Genomic DNA, 20,769 nt, shown 5'->3' on the forward strand with positions numbered 1-20,769 from the left:
GGAACCTTGCGTGCCCTGCAGGATTTTAATCCATGACAGCATAGTGCGTTACTAACGGTAATGTTTGAGTCTGTGGTCCCAGCTCTCTTCAGGTCATTGACCAGGTCCTTCCATGTAGTTGTAGACTGATTCCTGACCTTTCTCAAAAACATCCATACCCCACGAGACGAGATCCTGCATGGAGCACCAGACCGAGGAAGATTGACAGTCATCTTGAGTTTCTTCCATTTTCTAGTAATTGCCCTTCTTTTCCTCTTTTGTCTCTCTTTTCCCCCGTGTGTCTCTCTCCCCCGTGTCTCTCTCCCCGTGTCTCTTTCTCCCCCGTTTCTCTCTCTACCCTTGTGTCTCTCTCTACCCCGTGTCTCTTCCCCCCGTGTCTCTTCCCCCTCGTGTCTCTTCTCCCGGTGTCTCTTCTCCCCGTGTCTCTTCTCCTGGTGTCTCTGGAGCGGCCCCCAGACGCAGGGCAGCGGGGTACTCGGTACCGGGTCCCTCGGTCTCGGTTCTAGGGGTGTCACGGTGGCCCAACCCGGTCCGTGGCCCTGCTAAGGGGCGCCCAAATAAAGGTGTAGGTGAGAGTTTGTCAAGTGTTCGTGACGCCACCTGTGGTATTCGGTCAGGGTGACCGACGCTGCTAGGGGTCCGCTGGGGTGATGGAATGGCAGCTAGATGGTGTAACTTCCCACAGGTGAAGTATGTCCCCAGCGCTTCCCTTGATGAGTAGATGGTAATGGTGTAGGGCGCAGTAAATGACGAGGACACAGGGTTGCAGTCTCTTTACCTTTTTACTGAAGGCTTTGGCATCCGCAATCCAGAGCACTGCTAACAGGGCTGGCTGAGACCGGCCGGTCCGAAGGCACATCCAGAGTTCCCTTTGCAGGTGGAAATCAGTAGCCTTCCTACTAGCGCCTGTGTGTTGTAGTACCTCCCTGCTGAGCACCACAGGATAGTCCTCACAACTGTCATGTATGTTTCTGTTCTCTCTCTCCGTCCCCCATATGGTTTGGATAGGACGCACCCGTATGACGGGGTAGGCCTGGAGTTATTTTTATAGGGACCCTAGAGACGCCCCTCTCCCACAATTGCCTCCGTTGTCTTCATTAGGTGTAAAGGTGAGACAGCCAACCTAGAGTTAACTGCCCTGCCGTAGTTCAAAGTAATGCGTAGAGCCTATTACTTCCTCGGCATTCCGGCCGCCGGCTACGCGCCTCAGAAGGATGTTGCCGATCTTGGGGCACAACTCCTCCTGGTTCTATCTCCTTTGTGCTGTGATCTCATTTCTCACTTCTCCACAATATACTTTGCTTTGTGTCCTTTCTTAGGATGCCGCCGCAATGAGGTGCAGGCACGGCTCCGTAACGATCTGTCTCGTGCTAGGCCACTGCCAGGATCCCACCCCTGACAGGGACCTCCCTGAGTCTTCCCAAGCAACTCTCTCTCTCACTAGATGTTACCTGGGCAAAACCCAGTCAGCTTCTCTCTAACTTCCTATCCGACTCCCAGTTTTACCAGAGTGTGAGGAGTGGCCTAATAAATAGAACCTTTTTCTCCCCCTGGTGGCCGGAGTGTGAAGTGTAGTGTGTGACTGTGATACCTGGTCAGGTGAACTCTTTTAGTGCCATCAGATGTACCATCACTCCCCCTTGTGGCAGAGCGACAATACTGCAACGACCAGGACTCTGGGGCACTGCATCTCTTCTCCCCGGTGTCTCTTCTCCCCGGTGTCTCTTCCCCCGTGTCTCTCTTCCCCACGTGTCTCTTCCCCCCATGTCTCTTCTCCCCGTGTCTCTTCTCCCCGTGCCTCTTCTCCCCGTGTCTCTTCTCCTGGTGTCTCTTCTCTCCGGTGTCTCTTCCCCCCGTGTCTCTTCCCCCGTATCTCTTCCCCCCGTGTCTCTTGCCCCATCTCTCTTCTCTCGGTTTCTCTTCTACCCGTGTCTCTCTTCTCCCTGTGTCTCTTCCCCTCGTCTCTCTTTTCCCGGTGTCTCTTCTCCCGGTGTCTCTTCTCCCCCGTGTCTCTTCTCCCCCGTGTCTCTTCTCCCCCGTGTCTCTCTCTCCTGGTGTCTCTTCTCCCCGGTGTCTCTTCTCCCCGGTGTCTCTTCCCCCGTGTCTCTTCCCCATCTCTCTTTTCTCGGTGTCTCTTCTCCCCGTGTCTCTCTTCTCCCCGTGTGTCTCTCTTCTCCCCGTATCTCTCTTCCCCCGTGTCTCTCTTCTCCCGGTGTCTTTTCTCCCCGTGTCTCTCCCCCATGTCTCTTCTCCCCGTGGCTCTTCTCCCCAGTGTCTCTTCTCCCCTGTGTATCTTCTCCCTGTGTCTCTCTTCTCCCCCTTGTCTCTCTCTCCCGGTGTCTCTTCTCCTTGGTGTCTCTTCTCCCCGGTGTCTCTTCCCCCCGAGTCTCTTCCCCGTCTCTCTTTTCTCGGTGTCTCCTCTCCCCGTGTCTCTCTTCCCCCGTTTCTCTCTTCCCCGTTTCTCTCTTCTCCCGGTCTCTCTTCTCCCGGTCTCTCTTCTCCCGGTCTCTCTTCTCCCGGTCTCTCTTCTCCCGGTCTCTCTTCTCCCGGTCTCTCTTCTCCCCGTGTCTCTTTTCCCGGTCTCTCTTCTCCCCGTGTCTCTTCTCCCCGTGTCTCTTCTCCCCGTGTCTCTTCCCCGTCTCTCTTTTCTCGGTGTCTCTTCTCCCCGTGTCTCTTCTCCCCGTATCTCTCTTCCCCTGTGTCTTCTCCCGGTGTCTCTTCCCCCGTCTCTCTTCCCCCGTGTCTCTTTCCCCCGTCTCTCTTTTCTCGGTGTCTCTTCTCCCCGTGTCTCTCTTCTCCCCGTGTCTCTCTTCTCCCCGTGTCTCTCTTCTCCCCGTGTCTCTCTTCTCCCCGTGTCTCTTCTCCCCGTGTCTCTTCTCCCCGTGTCTCTTCTCCCCGTGTCTCTTCTCCCCGTGTCTCTTCTCCCCGTGTCTCTTCCCCCGTGTCTCTTCGCCCCGTCTCTCTTTTCTCGGTGTCTCTTCTCCCCGTGTCTCTTCTCCCCGTATCTCTCTTCCCCTGTGTATCTCTTCTCCCGGTCTCTCTTCTCCCCATGTCTCTTTTCCCGGTCTCTCTTCTCCCCGTGTCTCTTCTCCCCGTGTCTCTTCTCCCCGTGTCTCTTCTCCTCGTGTCTCTTCCCCGTCTCTCTTCTCCCCATCTCTCTTCTCCCCCGTGTCTCTTCCCCCCGTCTCTCTTCTCCCCGTGTCTCTGCTACCCGGTCTTCGGCGTCTCCAAGCCCCCTCCCTACACATGGAATACGGCACAGGAACGGCCTGCCACAGACAAGCGGTGGACTCTGCATCGGCAGCGCCATAGCGGGGCTGCGCCCATACCCAACTATACTGAACAGTGCCATTCATTTTAGGGCTATCCATATCACAAACTATCTGTTAGTGACAATACTCACGCCACCAGTAATCACTTTATGCAACTGATGAAGGTCAGACACTTATGACCGAAACGTTTTGCTATTGTTGTCACTATACCTCCGCTTGGAACTATTAAATAAGCATCTCTATGAAGGTTGAGTGCCAGGTTTTTCTTATATGCATCACTATGGTTTTGGAACCTACCTGGGCACCATTATATTGAGCAGTGCACACGTTTTTTGTTTATACTCTTCTACCCGTGTCTCTCTTCTCCCCGTGTCTCTTCCCCCATCTCTCTTCTCCCCGTGTCTCTTCTCCCCGTGTCTCTTCTCCCGGTGTCTCTTCTCCCGGTGTCTCTTCTCCCCCGTGTCTCTTTTCCCCCGTGTCTCTCTTCTCCCGGTCTCTCTTCTGCCCGTGTCTCTTCTCCCCGCGTCTCTTCCTCCCGTGTCTCTTCCTCCCGTGTCTCTTCCTCCCGTGTCTCTTCTCCCCGTCTCTCTTCTCCGCGTGTCTCTTCTCCCCGTGTCTCTTCTCCCCGTCTCTCTTCTCCCCGTGTCTCTTCTCCTTGTGTCTCTTCTTCCGGTGTCTCTTCCCCCCTGTCTCTTCTCCCCGTGTCTCTTCTCCCCGTGTCTCTTCTTCCGGTGTCTCTTCCCCCGTGTCTCTTCCCCCCGTGTCTCTTCCTCCCGTGTCTCTTCTCCCCGTTTCTCTTCTCCCGGTCTCTCTTCTCCCCGTGTCTCATCTCCCCGTGTCTCTTCTCCCCGTCTCTCTTCTCCCGGTGTCTCTTCCCCCCGTGACTCTTCTCCCCGTCTCTCTTCTCCCGGTGTCTCTTCCCCCCGGTCTCGCAGGCTGCAGATCTCGGACACTGACTATGAGGACTCGCAGCTCCCGCAGGAGACGCAGTGAGTATCCGCCGCCGGCAACGTCACAACCTGCAGTTCCCTGGCACCCGTCTCCTAGCAACCAATGCCCTACCCTAGTTACAGATGCTTTCCTTACAGTCTTTAGCGGAGAACCGATCACATGTGACGTACCGAACGCAACACCGGGAACCAGACAGCGGCAAAACCCGGAGGAGGTACAGGGGGTGAGGACAGGAGGAGAAGGAGGCACAGGGGGAGAGGACAGAAGGAGAAGGAGGTACAGGGGGTGAGGACAGGAGGAGGAGAAGGAGGTACAGGGGGTGAGGACAGGAGGAGAAGGAGGTACAGGGGGAGAGGACAGAAGGAGAAGGAGGTACAGGGGGTGAGGACAGAAGGAGGTACAGGGGGTGAGGACAGGAGGAGGAGGTGGTACAGGGGGTGAGGACAGGAGGACGAGAAGGAGGTACAGGGGGTGAGGACAGGAGGAGAAGGAGGTACAGGGGGAGAGGACAGAAGGAGGTACAGGGGGTGAGGACAGGAGGAGAAGGAGGTACAGGGGAGAGGACAGAAGGAAAAGGAGGTACAGGGGGAGAGGACAGAAGAAGGAGGTACAGGGGGTGAGGACAGAAGGAGAAGGAGGTACAGATGGAGAGGACAGAAGGAGAAGGAGGTACAGGGGGAGAGGACAGAAGGAGAAGGAGGTACAGGGGGAGAGGACAGAAGGAGAAGGAGGTACCGGGGGTGAGGACATGAGGAGGAGAAGGAGGTACAGGGATGAGGCAGGAGGAGGAGGAACAGGTACGTGGGCTGAGGACAGGAGGAGGAGGTACAGGTAGTGAGGACAGGAGGAGGAGGTACAGATAGTGAAGACAGGAGGAGGTACTTGGGCTGAGGACAGGAGGGGAGGTACAGGGGATGAGGACATGAGGAAGTATAGGTGGTGAGAACAGATGGAGAAGGTACAGGGGGAGGACAGATGGAGAAGGTACAGGGGGTGAGGACAGGAGGAGGATGAGGTTCAGTGGGTTATGACAGGAGGCGGTTCAGTGGGTGAGGACAGGAGGAGGTGGTACAGGGGGTGAGGACAGGAGGAGGAGGTACAGGGGGTGAGGACAGGAGGAGGAGGAGGTTCAGTGGGTAAGGACAGGAGTGGGAGGAGGTTTAGTGGGTGAGGACAGGAGGGGGAGGTACAGGGGGTGAGGACAGGAGGAGGTACAAGGGATGAGGACAGGAGGAGAAGGAGGTACAGGGGGTGAGGACAGGAGGAGAAGGAGGTACAGGGGGAGAGGACAGAAGGAGAAGGAGGTACAGGGGGTGAGGACAGGAGGAGGAGGTACAGGGGGTGAGGACAGGAGGGGGAGGTACAGGGGGTGAGGACAGGGGGAGGTACAGGGGGTAAGGACAGGAGGAGGTACAGGGGATGAGGACAGGAGGAGGAGGTGGTTCAGTGGTTGATGACAGGAGGAGGAGGTTCAGTGGGTGAGGACAGGAGGACGAGGAGGTACAGGGGGTGAGGACAGGAGGGGGAGGGACAGGGGGTAAGGACAGGAGGAGGTACAGGGGATGAAGACAGGAGGAGGTTCAGTGGTTGATGACAGGAGGAGGAGGAGGTTCAGTGGGTGAGGACAGGAGGACGAGGAGGTACAGGGGGTGAGGACAGGAGGAGGAGGTTCAGTGGGTGAGTGCAGGAGGAGGAGGAGGTTCAGTAGGTGAGGACAGGAGGGGGAGGTACAGGGGGTGAGGACATGAGGAGGTTCAGGGGGTGAGGACATGAGGAGGAGGTTCAGGGGTGAGGACAGGAGGATGAGGTACAGGGAGTGAGGACAGGAGGGTTCCCCCCTGGGATGTGTAGGGAGCTGATTTTAGGGTCTTTGGTTAGTGTATTGTTTTGTCAGTCAGGTGACTGAAGCCGCCGGATGTCTCCTGACGACAGCTCTGCACCCCCCACTGGTTGAAGATGTGTTGAGCATCCAGTGCATACAGGTAATGCAGTATTATGTGTCAGTAGTGGCGGTGATGTACCCCAGCTGTGGCGGTGTTGTCTCTCTGTTGTGGCGGTGATCGCCCTTATTCATGGTGGCGACGTTGATGTCCTCCTGTTGTGGTGACAGCAATGATGTCTCTCTGTCTCGGTGCAATGATGTCTCTCTGTCTCGGTGGAATGATGTCTCTCTGTCATCACAGTGACGGTGATGTCTCTGTCGTGGCAACGGCAGTGATGTTTCTCTGTTATGATGGCGGTTACCTTATGCCACTTTCTGCTCGTTTCAGGTTCTGGGACACGCTGTGGACGTTTTGGTGGCCAGAGATTCTGGTGAGTGTTAGGAGCTTCTGGCTCTGGGTGCTGCTGCATGGATATGGGGCACATAGTCATCTGTGGCGCGACTCTGATGTCATGCGCTTGGCTACTTTGACGTCATGCGCTCGGCTCCTCCTCTTACTCATGCTCTAATTTCCTCCTCTAACATCATGCGCTCGGCTCCTCTTAGTCATGCTCTCATCTCCTCCTCTGACTTCATGCGTTCGGCTCCTCCTCTTACTCATGCTCTCATCTCCTCCTCTGACGTCATGCGCTTGGCTCCTCTGACATCATGCGCTTGGCTCCTCCTTTGGCGTCATGCGCTCGTCTCCTCTGACGTAATGCGCTCGGCTTCTCCTCTGACGTCATGCATTCGGCTCCTCCTTTTACTCATGCTCTCATCTCCTCCGCTGACGTCGTGTGCTCAGCTCCTCCTCTTACTCATGTCGTCTTCTCCTCCTCTGATGTCATGCGCTCGGCTCCTCCTCTTACTCATGCTAACCTCTCCTCCTCTGACGTCATGCACTCTGTTCCTCCTTTTACTCATGCTCTCATCTCCTCCTCTGGCATCGTGTGCTCAGCTCCTCCTCTTATTCATGCTCTCATTTCCTCCTTTGACATCATGCGCTCGTCTTCTACACTTACTCATGCCCTCATCTCCTCCTCTGATGTCATGCGCTCGGCTCCTCGTCTTACTCATGCTCTCATCTCCTCTTTTGGCGTCATGCACTTGTCTCCTCCTCTAACTCATGCTCTCATCTCCTCCTCTGACGTCATGTGCTCGGCTTCTACTCTGACGTCATGCGCTCTTCTCCTTTTACTCATGCTCTCATCTCCTCTGACGTCGTGTGCTCAGCTCCTTCTCTTACTCATGCTCTCATCTCCTCCTCTGACGTCATGCACTCGGCTCCTCCTCTTACTCATGCTCTCATCTCCTCCTTTGACATCATGCGCTCGTCTCCTTTTCTTTCTCATGCTCTCATCTCCTCCTCTGACGTCATGCGCTTGGCTCCTCCTCTTACTCATGCGCTCGGCTCCTCCTCTTACTCATGCGCTCATCTCCTCCTCTGACGTCATGTGCTCGGCTTCTCTAAAGCTATGGGCTCGGCTCCTCCTTTTACTAATAGTCTCATCTCCTCCTCTGACGTCGTGTTCTCAGCTCCTCCTCTTACTCATGGTCTCATCTCCTCTGACGTCATGCACTCGGCTCCTCCTCTTACTCATGCTCTCATCTCCTCCTTTGACGTCATGCGCTCGTCTCCTCCTCTTACTCATTCTCTCATCTCCTCCTCTGACGTCATGCTCTCAGCTCCTCCTCTTACTCATGCTCTCATCTCCTCCTCTGACGTCATGCGTTCGGCTCCTCCTCTTACTCATTCTCTCATCTCGTCCTTTGACGTCATGTGCTCGTCTCCTCCTCTTACTCATTCTCTCATCTCCTCCTCTGACGTCATGCTCTCGGCTCCTCCTCTTACTCATGCTCTCATCTCCACCTCTGACGTCATGCGTTCGGCTCCTCCTCTTACTCATTCTCTCATCTCGTCCTTTGACGTCATGCGCTCGTCTCCTCCTCTTACTCATGCTCTCATCTCCTCCTCTGATGTCATGCACTCGGCTCCTCCTCTTACTCATTCTCTCATCTCCTCCTTTGACGTCATGCGCTCGTCTCCTCCTCTTACTCATGCGCTCATCTCCTCCTCTGACGTCATGTGCTCAGCTTCTCCTCTGATGTCATGCGCTCGGCTTTTCCTCTGACATCATGCTCTCATCTCCTCTTGCTCATGTGCACATCTCCTCCTCTGATGTCCTCGGCTCCTGCTCTGTTGTCATTCGCTCGGCTGCTCCTCTGACATCATCCTATCGTCTCCTCTTCTTACTCATATGCTCAGCTCTTCCTTTTACTCATGCGCTTGGCTCCTCTCATGTATTGCGCTCTGCTCACATCATGCACCCGGTGTGGAGATACAGGGGTCGGCAAGTCGCCCAGGTCCGATTGCCGAAACCACATGGACCAGGGATCTTCCCCCGAACGCCCGCTTTACCTTTTTGACGTGGGCATAACGCAAATCAGACAGCACAGGGTGAGGGTAAAACAGTGTGGTAATGCTTTATTGAACCACAAAACAGGCAGATAACACATAGATCAGTCCCAGCACAGTACCCACGATGGTGCACATTAGAGTCTCACCCTTCCGCTGACCCGCCGGGATATTGGCAGCTGTTACGTCAGAGCTCCCAGGGTCGGCTACGCCACCTGTGGCATAGAGAGGAGGTAACGACAAGCATAGAAAAATGACAGTCCATCGAGGTACAGGGTCTTTTAACCCAAGAGACACAACCTGGCTTCTCCAAGCGTTTCCAAGGAGCCAGACGATCAGCGGGTCCCAATCCTGGCTGTTACGGAACACCTCAGCACCCAGAATATGTTGTGCAGTTATATGTATGTATAATAGGTTCCATGTGAGATGCATGTCCCTAATGCATCATCCCACAGGCTGCGCCCCTGGGCAGAGGGGACAAGATATCCCCCTTCTGACCTCCACCACCTTTGTAATTCCAACAGTAAATATCGGCAGGCTCCGGCCACATGCGGCTATTGTAATGTATGTCTGGCCTGACGCTTTTCAATTGGCCTGCCCTCTGTATCTGTGTGACATAATCTGTGTCCTGTGAGTAAAGTGTTGTCACACTGGAAATACGTGGAGAAGCAGTGATCTTTTATATGAGCCCATGTAACCAAGCAATTCCAACCAGCTTCCTTCGTTCAGACTCCAGCCAAAGCAGAGTGGACCTCCTGAAACACGGGGTGGTACTGAAAGAGGTACTCCAGCATGCTAGACCCCGTTACATTCTGTGTCCTGTGAGTAAAGCGTTGACACACTGGAAATACGTGGAGAAGCAGTGATCTTTTATATGCGCCCATGTAACCAAGCGATTCCAGCCAGCGTCCTTCATTCAGACTCCAGCCAAAGCAGAGTGGACCTCCTGAAACATGGGGTGGTACTGAAAGAGGTACTCCAGCACGGTAGACCCCGTTACACTGGCTTTCTCCAAACGTATCCATGGTCTAGCAATGGTCAATGGAGCAGATCTGTATTCTTCCAACCCAGAACTCCTAGGTTGTTTCCTGTAGAATAGTATATCTATGTCCCTCGTAATGGAGCCATGATGCAAAATGGCTGCTGTCCTGTCTCTGGTCCTTAGGACGTATGAATGTCTTGGCAGAATCTCTGGCTGTCTCACTCAGTCTCTCTGTCTCAGAGTCTCTTTATATAGTGGCATATAACCTATTTTTAGATTTAACAAGTGTCCTTCTGTCCAGCATCACAGATAAGGGGAAGAATGGTGATGAGATCAAGTACCATTACTTGATTATTTAATCTATTTGCATAGTTTTTCCCTCTCTGCTTTCGGAATCAACAAACTGACTCCATAATACAATGCATAATTATCATATCCGCAAACATCACTAGTCATCACACTATGTTATATGAAATATCACCTTACAAGTTACTATTACAGGCTTAGACAAGAAAAAGTATGGATAACAGCCTATTCTTGGTTTGCTAAAAGCAGCCGTCTGGGTAATTAAGATATAATCCTGTTTCTTCACACTCGGCTCCTCCTCTTAAGGTACCGTTACACTAAGCGACTTACCAACGATCACGACCAGCGATCGTGATCGTTGGTAAGTCGTTGTGTGGTCGCTGGGGAGCTGTCACACAGACAGCTCTCTCCAGCGACCAACGATCAGGGGAAAGACTTCGGCATCGTTGAAACTGTCTTCAACGATGCCGAAGTCCCCTGCAGCACCCGGGTAACCAGGGTAAACATTGGGTTACTAAGTGCAGGGCCGCGCTTAGTAACCCGATATTTACCCTGGTTACCATTGTAAAAGTAAAAAAAAAAAAACACTACATACTCACCTTCTGATGTCTGTCACGTCTCCCGGCGTTCACGCGCTGCTGCAGAGAGCTTTCCCTGCACTGAATGTGTCACCGGCGCCGGCAGTAATAGCGGGGACGTTACCGCTGTGCTCTGCTTTACGGCCGGCCGGCGCTCACACAGTCAGTGCAGGGAAATCTCCCTGCAGCAGCGCGTGGACGCCGGGGGACGTGACAGACATCAGAAGGTGAGTATGTAGTGTTTTTTTTTTACTTTTACAATGGTAACCAGGGTAAATATCGGGTTACTAAGCGCAGCCCTGCGCTTAGTAACCCGATGTTTACCCTGGTTACAAGTGAACACATCGCTGGATCAGTGTCACACCGATCCAGCGATGACAGCGGGTGAGCAGCGACGAAATTAAGGTCTGGACTTCTAGCTCCGACCAGCGATATCACAGCAGGATCCAGATCGCTGCTGCGTGTCAAACACAACGAGATCGCTATCCAGGACGCTGCAACGTCACTGCAACGTCACGGATCGTTGTCGTTCTCGTTGAGTGTGATGGTACCTTTACTCATGCTCTCATCTCCTCCTCTTACTCATGCTCTCATCTCCTCCTCTTACTCATGTGCTCATCTCCTCCTCTGACTTCATGCGTTTGTCTCCTCCGATGTCATGCACTTGTCTCCTCCTCTGATATCAAGACCTTGTCTCTTCCTCTGACATCATGCTCTTGGCTCCTCTTCTGACATCATGCTTTCGGCTCCTCTTCTGACGTTATTTGCTCAGCTCCTCTCTGACATCATGCACTTGGCTCCTCCTCTGAGGTCATTAGCTTGTCACCTCCTCTGACGTCATGCGCTCGGCTCCTCCTCCAATATCATGCGCTCAGCTTCTCTTTTGACGTCATGCGCTCGGCTACTCTTCTGACATCATGCGCTCGGCTTCTCTTCTAACATCATGCGCTCGGCTTCTCCTCTGATATCATTCACTCGGCTCCTCTTCTGATGTCATGCGCTGGGCTCCTCTTCTGATGTCATGTGCTTGACTCCTCTTCTGACATCGTGCACTCGGCTTCTCTTCTGATATCATTCACTCGGCTCCTCTTCTGATGTCATGCGCTCGGCTCCTCTTCTGATGTCATGTGCCTGGCTCCTCTTATGACGTCATGCGCTCGGCTCCTCCTCTTACTCATGCTCTTGGTTCCTCTTCTGACATCATGCTTTTGTTTCCTTTTCGTTCACATGTCATGCACTCAGCTCCCGTGGCGTCATGCGCTTGTCTCCTCTTCTGACGTCATGCGCTCGTCTTCTCTTTTGATGCCATGCGCGCGGCTTCACTTTTGACGTAATTCGCTCAGCTCCTCTTCTGACATCATGTGCATGGCTCCTCTTCTGACATCATGCGCTCAACTCCTCTTCTGACATCATGCGCTCTGCTCCTCCTCTGACATCATGCACTTGGCTCCTCCTCTGACATCATGCGCTGTGCTCCTCCTCTGACGTAATGCGCTCAGCTCCTCTTCTGACATCATGCGCATGGCTCCTCCTCTGACGTCATGCACTCTGCTCCTCCTCTGACGTCATGCGCTCAGCTCCTCCTCTGACATCATGCGCTCTGCTCCTCCTCTGACGTCATGTGCTCGGCTCCTCCTCTGACATCATGCGCTCTGCTCCTCCTCTGACGTCATGTGCTCGGCTCCTCCTCTGACATCATGCGCTCTGCTCCTCCTCTGACGTCATGTGCTCAACTCCTCCTCTGACATCATGCGCTCTGCTCCTCCTCTGACGTCATGTGCTCGGCTCCTCCTCTGACATCATGCGCTCTGCTCCTCCTCTGACGTCATGCGCTCTGCTCCTCCTCTGATGTCATGAGCTTGGCTCCTGTGATGTCATGCACTCGGCTCGTCCTCTCACTCTTTCTCCTCCTTGTTGCAGGTCCACGCTTTGCCTGTAGCTGCAGCCCTCATGTCCCGCCGCAGCGCTGACGTAGAGCTGTCTCGGCTGATGCCCGCCCGCGGTGCTGCTGGTGGGCAACGCTCACAATCCGCTTTGTCAGACGCTGTAGAGGAGCTTCCGAATGTCCCGCACTACCGAGTCCCCTCACTACCGCTCAGCCTCAGAGATGGGGTGCTGAATCCCAGCTTCCAGGGGGACAGCGACTCCCCCCGCCATGCCGTAGGTAGACCCCCAGTGCTGTATGTGCGTCCATCACATGTAACAGAGCAGATTCTAGGAGTTGTAGTGCTTTCACGTATCTAATATTCCCAAGGTTTTGTGGAACAATAACTCTCATCTTGTTCCGAATGCGAAACACTGTCTACGATGCTCGGAGTTGAAGTATCTCTACTCGTGTGTGATATCTGATGGTGTGGTCACATGTGAGGAGCCGTGTTACTGTATCACCCTCATCCTCCTCCATCATCACTATCCACATTATCCTCGCCTTGCTCTAGGGCAGGAGGCTCACCCCCATCATCCCCCTTCCCTGCCGTTCCTCCAGCTTCATTATGATGTGCTCAGTGCGATGCTCCCATCATTAGTCTGCAGCAATTGGTGAGGAGACCCTGCTGATGGTTTCCCTCTGGTCAGTCACCTGTTCGGAGCATCGCCTCACCTCTGAATCCATTGATGTCTGCGGCGACCGTCCCATGTGTAGGGTGTAATGGGCGCATGTGTCTGCCCCCAGATGCCATGTCCTTCTGTCGCCCAGTGGTCAGCATCCAGGACGTGGACTCCGGCAGCCTCGCAGAAGCTCACGGACAAGAGGCGACAGAGAAGCCACCAGACTCCCCCTACAACCACAGGACTCTGACTGTGCCGGGGACTTCACTGACTGCAATGAGGTAATGACTCCCCCATGTCTGCCGCTCCCACATCTGACACCCTCTGGTCTGATGCCCCACATCTGCCACCCCCCACGTCTGCCACCCCCCTTTTTTCTGATGCCCCCACGTCTGGTCTGACCAGGACTTCTGGTCGTCATTCGGCCCTCATTTTGCCTAATTTTATATTTTACAGCAGGAAGAGGACCCAGTCTGAAGCAGAAAACATGGAAGAGGTATCAGAAGCTCTGGAGGAGGAAGAGTAAGTGATCTCTAACCTGCGCACCTTCATCCTCATCACCCCCAGTGGCATCTGCCAGAAGTGTTTAGGGTCTTCACGCGCTTCAGTGTCGTCTTCCCATCTCTTACTGCATATTGGCTCCGCGTGGTTCTCAGCTAGTGGAGGAGAGCGAGAGACGAGGAGGAGAGATATGGACGATGGAGAGGAGGAGTGCGATGAAGGAGAAGGAGAGCGATGGATGAGGAAAGAGAGGGGTGAGGGAACAAGAAGGAGAATGAGTGATGAGGAGATTGAGGGATGAGGAAGAGGAGGAGAGTGAGGTGGTAGAAAGAAGAGAGGGAGGGGGAGGAGGGGAAGGAAGATTAGAGAAAGCGACGAGGAGGAAATCAAGAAAGAAAGAGAGTGAAGTCAAAAAGGAGGAGAGTGTGGAGATACATGGGGTCAGTGGGCGCCCTGGTCCGTTAGCCAAAACCGCATGGATTGGGGATCATCCCACCAAATGCATGCTCTCCTTTCCCATGGGCATAGTACAACTCAGCAACACAGGGTAAAACCGTGTGGCAATACTTTATTGAACCACAAAACAGGAAGATAACACGTAGAACAGTCCCAGCAATACCCCAAGATGGTGAAGATTACAGAGTCTCACCCTTCTGCTGACTTCCTGGGATAAGAGCAGCTGTTACTTCAGAGATTTCAGGGCCGACTACCCCACCTGTGGCATGCACAGAGCGGCGGTAACAACAAGCTTAGGAAATGACAGTCCATTGATTTACAAGCCCAGTTGACCGGAGGGTCACAACCTGGCTTCTCTGAACATCTCCATGGAGCCAGGTGACCGGCGGGTCCCAATCCTGGTTTTCTCCAAACGTATCCATGGATTTGCGATGGTCAATAGAGCAGATCTGTAATCTTCCTGCCGGGCCATGGTCCCCTAAGCTGGCATCCTGAAGAAAGACAAATCTTTGTCCCTCGTGATGGAGCCATGATGTCTTGGCCGCTGTCCTGTAGAGAGTCTCTGGTTCTTGGGATCTCTGGATCTCTTGGCTGTCTGGATGGCTCTCTCTGTATTTCTGGAGGTATATCTCCTTTTTATGGTTAACAAATGTCCTTCAAACCAGCATTTTCAGGTAAAGGCGAAAAATGGTAATGTATATGCATAGTTTTTCCTGCTCTGTTTTGCAAGTCAACAAACTAGCTGGCCTGGACAAAGTGTTATCAGCATATCAGCAAACATCATTGTTCAGTGACCCTGCATGAAAGAAGAGTCAACATTTCAAACTCTTGCCCAAATGAAGAAAAAAAGGCATAAATTCAAAACTCAAAATATAGATAATAGATAATTAATTAAGATTAAATTCTGTGTTCCCACATTGCTCCCCCATCTTAATTAGCCAGACGTGATAGGATTCCGATCATCCTTCTCCACACATGAGTGACAGTCAATAGCATGTCTTTAAGCATATTCACGAATGTAAGAGGTCTCACCTCTTATGATAACAAAACTTTGTATCATCCAGTTTCCTCAGAGCATATTATTATTATTATTATTATAGCGCCATTTATTCCATGGTGCTTTACATGTGAGGAGGGGTATACATAATAAAAACAAGTACAATAATCTTAAACAATGCAAGTCACAATTGGTACAGGATGAAAGAGGACCCTGCCCAAGAGGGCCCACAATCTACAAGGGATGGGTGAGAATACAGTAGGCAAGGGTAGAGCTGGTCTTGCAGCGGTTTGGTCGATCGGTGGTTACTGCAGGTTGTAGGCTTGTCGGAAGAGGTAGGTCTTCAGGTTCTTTTTGAAGGTTTCGATGGTAGGTGAGAGTTTGATATGTTGTGGTAGAGGGTTCCAGAGTAGGGGTGATGCGCAAGAGAAATCTTGTATACTATTGTGAGAAGAGGAGATAAGAGGGGAGTAGAGAAGGAGATCTTGTGAGGATTGGAGGTTGCGTGTTGGTAAGTAGCGGGAGACGAGGTCACAGATGTATGGAGGAGACAGGTTGTGGATGGCTTTGTATGTCATGGTTAGGGTTTTGTACTGGGGTCTCTGGGCAATGGGGAGCCAGTGAAGGGATTGACAGAGGGAAGAGGCCGGGGAATAGCGGGGGGGACAGGTGGATTAGTTGGGCAGCAGAGTTTAGAATAGATTGGAGGGGTGCGAGAATTTTCGAGGGGAGGCCACAGAGTAGGAGGTTGCAATAGTCAAGGCGGGAGATGATGAGGGCATGGACTGGAGTTTTTGCATATTCTTGGTTGAGGAATGTACGGTTCCATGAAATATTTTTGAGTTGAAGGCGGCAAGAAATGGAAAGGGCTTAGATATGTGGTTTGAAGGAGAGATCAGTGTCAAGGATTACCCCGAGGCAGCGAGTTTGTGGGACTGGGGAGAGTGGGCAGCCGTTTACTGTAATGGATAGGTTCGTTGGGGGGGTCACATGAGATGGGGGAAAGATAATGAATTCTGTTTTGTCCATGTTAAGTTTCAGAAATCCAGCGGAGAAGAAGGATGAAATAGCAGACAGACATTGAGGGATTCTGGTTAGTAGGGAGGTGATATCTGGTCCAGAGATGTAAATCTGTGTGTCATCAGCATAGAGGTGATACTGAAAGCCGTGAGATTCTATGAGCTGTCCCAGGCCAAAGGTGTAAATGGAGAAGAGCAGGGGCCTTAGGACTGAACCTTGCGGGACTCCAACAGATAGGGGGCAAGGTGAGGAGGTGGTGTGTGAGTGGGAGACGCTGAATGTCCGGACTGTTAGGTATGACGAGATCCAGGATAGGGCCAAGTCTGTGTTGCCAAGGGATGAGAGGGTCTGTAGTAATAGAGAATGGTCCACTGTGTCAAAGGCAGAGGACAGGTCCAGGAGAAGGAGGACAGAGTAGTGTCGCTTGCTCTTGGTGGTTAATAGGTCATTGGTGACTTTAGTTAGGGCAGTTTCAGTGGAGTGGTGCGACCGGAAGCCAGATTGTAAGCGGTTGAAGAGGGAGCAAGAAGAGAGATGGGAGGACAGTTCAAGATGGACGTGTTGTTCCAGTAGTTTTGAGGCATAGGGGAGAAGTGATATAGGGCGATAGCTAGATACAGAGGATAAGTCAAGAGAGGACATTTTGAGGATAGGTGTGATTGAGGCATGTTTAAAGCTTGAGGGGAAAACACCAGTTGTTAGTGATAGGTTGAAGAGATGGGTTAGGGTTGGGATGAAGACTGTGGTGAGGTTTGGGATAAAGTGGGATGGGATCGGGTCAAGTGCACAGGTGGTGAGATGCGATCTTGAGAGTAGAGTGGAGAGTCGATCTTCTGTAATAGTGGAGAAGTTGGTTTTGGAGGTGCGGGCTAGGAAGTTGGGAGGAAGGGCTCTGGGGGTTGTTGACCAAAACTGTCTCTAATGTTATCAATCTTATCCTTGAAAAATGAGGCAAAGTCTTCAGCTGAGATGAGTGGGGAGGGAGGAGGTGCTGGGGGATGGAGGTGAGAATTGAAGGTGTTGAATAACTGTTTAGGGTTGTGAGACAGGGAGGATATGAGAGATGAGAAGTAGGTTTCTTTAGCTGTGGCGAGTGTGGCCTTGAAAGTAGTGAGGGACTGTTTGAATGCGATGAAGTGCTCATTGGAGTGGGATCTATTCCATCTCTTCCTTGCAAAAGTAAACTCCACACGTAATTGAGAAGCGAATCGTATCCATTGTGTCCACACATGGCGTCCTCTACATTCCACTGTTCCTGGATTAAATCTTATTCATTCCGTCAAAGCTGGCAAAGATCCTGTAGTTCAGGTTTATTGTTGAGGTTATACATCCACTCTGGTACTCTTCCCAAGGCCGAGTTGATGGGGTTGGACATGGTGGTGTCCGAAACCTGCTCTGTATGCCTCACCTATGGTCTGCTGGGTCTGTCTGTATGCCTCCCTGGTGGTGGAGCCCTGGACGATGTCTGAGAACACCATTCCCCTACAGCCTTCCCGGTTCCGCCGGACAGAGTAGTATCCCACTGCTGCCACCATAATGTGGAGACATGGGGGGGGGGGGTGTCAGCGAGCATTCTGTTTTGCTAGCCGAAACCACATGGACCAGGGATCATCCCAACAAACGCCTGCTCTCCTTCAACCGTGGGCATAATACTACTCAGACAACACGGTGAGGGTAAAACAGGGTGGCAATACTGTATTGAACCACAAAACAGGCAGATAACACATAGAACAGTCCCAGCAAAATACAAAAGATGGGACAAATTACAGAGTCTCACCCTTCCGCTGAGTCGCTGGGATTAGAGCAGCTGTGACTTCAAATCTTCCAGGGCCGACTACTCTCACCACAGAGAGGAAGTAATGACAAGCTTAGGAAGATGAGTCCATTGAGGTACAAGGCCAGGTGACCAGAGGGTCACAACATGGCTTCTCTGAACATCTCCATGGATCCTGGCGACCGGCGGGTCTGAATTCTGCCTTTCTCAAACATATCAATGGGTTCAGCGATGGTCAATGGAGCAGATATATATTCTTCCAGCCGGGGCCAGGGTCCCCTAAGCTGGCATCCTGCAGAATCTCAAACCTTTGTCCCTAGGAATGGAGCCATTGTGTCCTGGTAGAGTGTTCCTTTATGGTGTCCTGGCTGTTTTTCTGTCAAGTCGCTTGATTCTTCTTGCAGAACAATAGAAATCCCTTTTTATACCCACATCTGTAGCTCAGGTCATCATCCACAGGTCGGAGGGAGGTGGGATGAGTTTAACTCATGCCCTGCAATACAACAAGTACAGCAGTGTGTGAGACCAGTGATCAAACAGCAAATTATACATGTCCCACAGTGAAAAAGTGAAAAAAGTCAAATATAACATATAAAAAAGTTAAAAAAACAAACGCAAAAAAGTGCAGACAAATCATGAAAAGCCGTTTCACCACTTAAAAACGCAGCGTCTGTGATAAAATAAAACACGTACACATAATTAGTAAAGACCCGCTCTATAAAACTGGCACGTTATTTATTCAGTATGGCAAACGCTGTAAACGAAAACATCCCCAAAATGCTGCTTTTTCATCATAGTGACTCCAAAAAAATGAATAAATAGCGATCACAGTCATATGTAAAAAAAAAAAATATTATAAATAAAAACGCCAAACTGTCCCGCAAAAAACAAGTCCTAATAAGGCTCATTCTGCAAAGAAAATAAAAAAAGTTACAGCTCTCAGAATATGGTGAGAAAAAACTACTTTTTATAAAAAAGCATTTTAAAGCGTGATAGCAGCAAAACCTAAAAGAAGAACAATATAAATCTGGTATCGCTGTGATCGCACTGATCCGAAGACTAAGTCCGTCTCATCACTTATCCCGCATGGTGAACCGCGCAAAAATAAAATTAAGTACTACTTTTGTACTGCTGTCTATTTTTTCATTCCACCTCCCAAATATCGGAATAAGGCTCTGCTCACATTTATCCTGCGCTCTCCACTGAGAGCATACGAGGGGGTTTCCTTGTAAGTTCCCCCAAACCAGGATTCAGACACAATGTATGGGGCTGCTACTGTATGGGGGTGCTACAATATATGGGAGCTCTACACTGCATGGGGGTACAATGTATGGGGGTGCTACAATATATGGGAGCTCTACACTGTATGGGGGCTGTCACGATTCACACCGTGACCGTCACCCCTACATCACGGATTAGGGTAACTTTAGGCCTACAGACGTCTATCACATGTGCGGGGGGGCTTATCTTAGTTATCCCTCCACTGCTACAATAAAAAAACACACACAAGGCTATTGACCTCTTAGTTTACCGCAGGGGCTTATTTTAGGTATCCCACTGCTCTTCAATATACCACGAACTGCAGGGATTTGGGTATATCCCGCTTATAATTCGACTTGAAACCTGCAGCTCTCTGGCGCCCCCCTTTACCCTCAGGTCAGATTAGGTACTGCACCTAGGATAATTAGTCGCCAGACTGGCTGCCTGCTAGGTACTGGCTGTTGGGCACGCTGCAGCGACGCGATAAACTACTCCCACTCAGGCAGGAACAATAATTGTCAACGCCGCAGTCGCTACAACAACACCCAAAGGCCTGCACACGGTAAGCTGCCACCAGCTTCGATTAAACGGGTCCGAAGCTAACCCAACACAGTAGCGTAATTCCCTTCAGAAGACTTAGGGTACGTTTTAGAGCATGAAGAACGAACTAGTACTTTAAATATTTTACTCCGAAAGAAGGCAGTGTTTTTAGATAAAAAATATTACAAGGATGTTACAAAAGAGACAATTGAAATATGTACAAGGTAATTATAAAAAAAAACAGGAATTACATAAGAAATAACACTTACATGTGGTCAGATCATTTGAGGCAACCAGGCTAGTGGAGTTCCCATATGTCCCAATGCATTAAGACAGCAGTCAGGCTTTTCAGGTCAAAACTCACTCTGCTGGGGGCTTGGCAATGGCAGAAACTTATAAACCGCAGCCCATGACATCACCAACAGGGTTGAGTTAAGATCGCCCTCCTCTTTCTTCAGTCTTAGTAATTTCAACCTAAATTGCTCCAATGTCTATAACTCTACTACAGAACATGTCATAGTCATAACAAACCCAGCATTCATCTCGTATTAACGTTGGCATTCTAATGAGATCAAATATGTCCTATTTGTGATGCATAATTACAGAGAAATCACTACTTTTTACCTGATGGAGTTAGAAGCTCACGCTTAGAGTGGCTGATAAATCCGCCGATGGAGATTTGCAAAATGTATTTGGTATTTTCCTACCTTAAATCATTGGTCCAATATCTTACAATAATGGGCAAAAGAAAACATGTTTTAAAAGCGAGATCAGACCAGTTTCTGCTAGTACAACTGTCTATGCATCTATCCCGATCGTAAAAATTATTTTGGGAGGGGTATGAGGGATTTGGGAGCTGAAAGTCAGGAATTTGCAGCTAAAAGCCATAAAAGCTGTTGCAGAATCACTCCAAGAAGGGGGCTTTAGCCCACAGCATGCTAGCAAGAGAAACTAAACTTATGTTATTTCATACAATATCGTGACAGGGGCACAATGTATGGGGGTGCTACAATATATGGGAGCTCTACACTGTATGGGGGCACAATGTATGGGGGTGTTACAATATATGGGAGCTCTACACTGTATGGGGGCACAATGTATGGGGGTGCAACAATATATGGGAGCTCTACACTGTATGGGGGCACAATGTATGGGGTCTCTACACTGTATGGGGGCACAATGTATGGGGGTGCAACAATATATGGGAGCTCTACACTGTATGGGGGCACAATGTATGGGGGTGCAACA

General features: G+C 51.2%; 1 protein-coding gene across 1 annotated transcript in view; it reads left to right on the forward strand.

The window, feature by feature from the left end:
- Window positions 1-20,769, forward strand: part of CNGB1 (cyclic nucleotide gated channel subunit beta 1) — a 173,166-nt gene that overhangs the window by 125,543 nt on the left and 26,854 nt on the right. Inside the window, exons 19-23 of the mRNA XM_077288979.1 lie at window positions 4,208-4,261; window positions 6,118-6,205; window positions 6,494-6,536; window positions 13,098-13,254; window positions 13,430-13,495. Of these exons, the coding sequence (XP_077145094.1) occupies window positions 4,208-4,261; window positions 6,118-6,205; window positions 6,494-6,536; window positions 13,098-13,254; window positions 13,430-13,495 (408 nt within the window). The remainder of the gene's footprint in view (window positions 1-4,207; window positions 4,262-6,117; window positions 6,206-6,493; window positions 6,537-13,097; window positions 13,255-13,429; window positions 13,496-20,769) is intronic.

The sequence above is a fragment of the Ranitomeya variabilis genome, chromosome 2 (genome assembly GCF_051348905.1).
Source record: "Ranitomeya variabilis isolate aRanVar5 chromosome 2, aRanVar5.hap1, whole genome shotgun sequence".
NCBI classification, from domain to species: Eukaryota; Metazoa; Chordata; class Amphibia; order Anura; family Dendrobatidae; genus Ranitomeya; species Ranitomeya variabilis.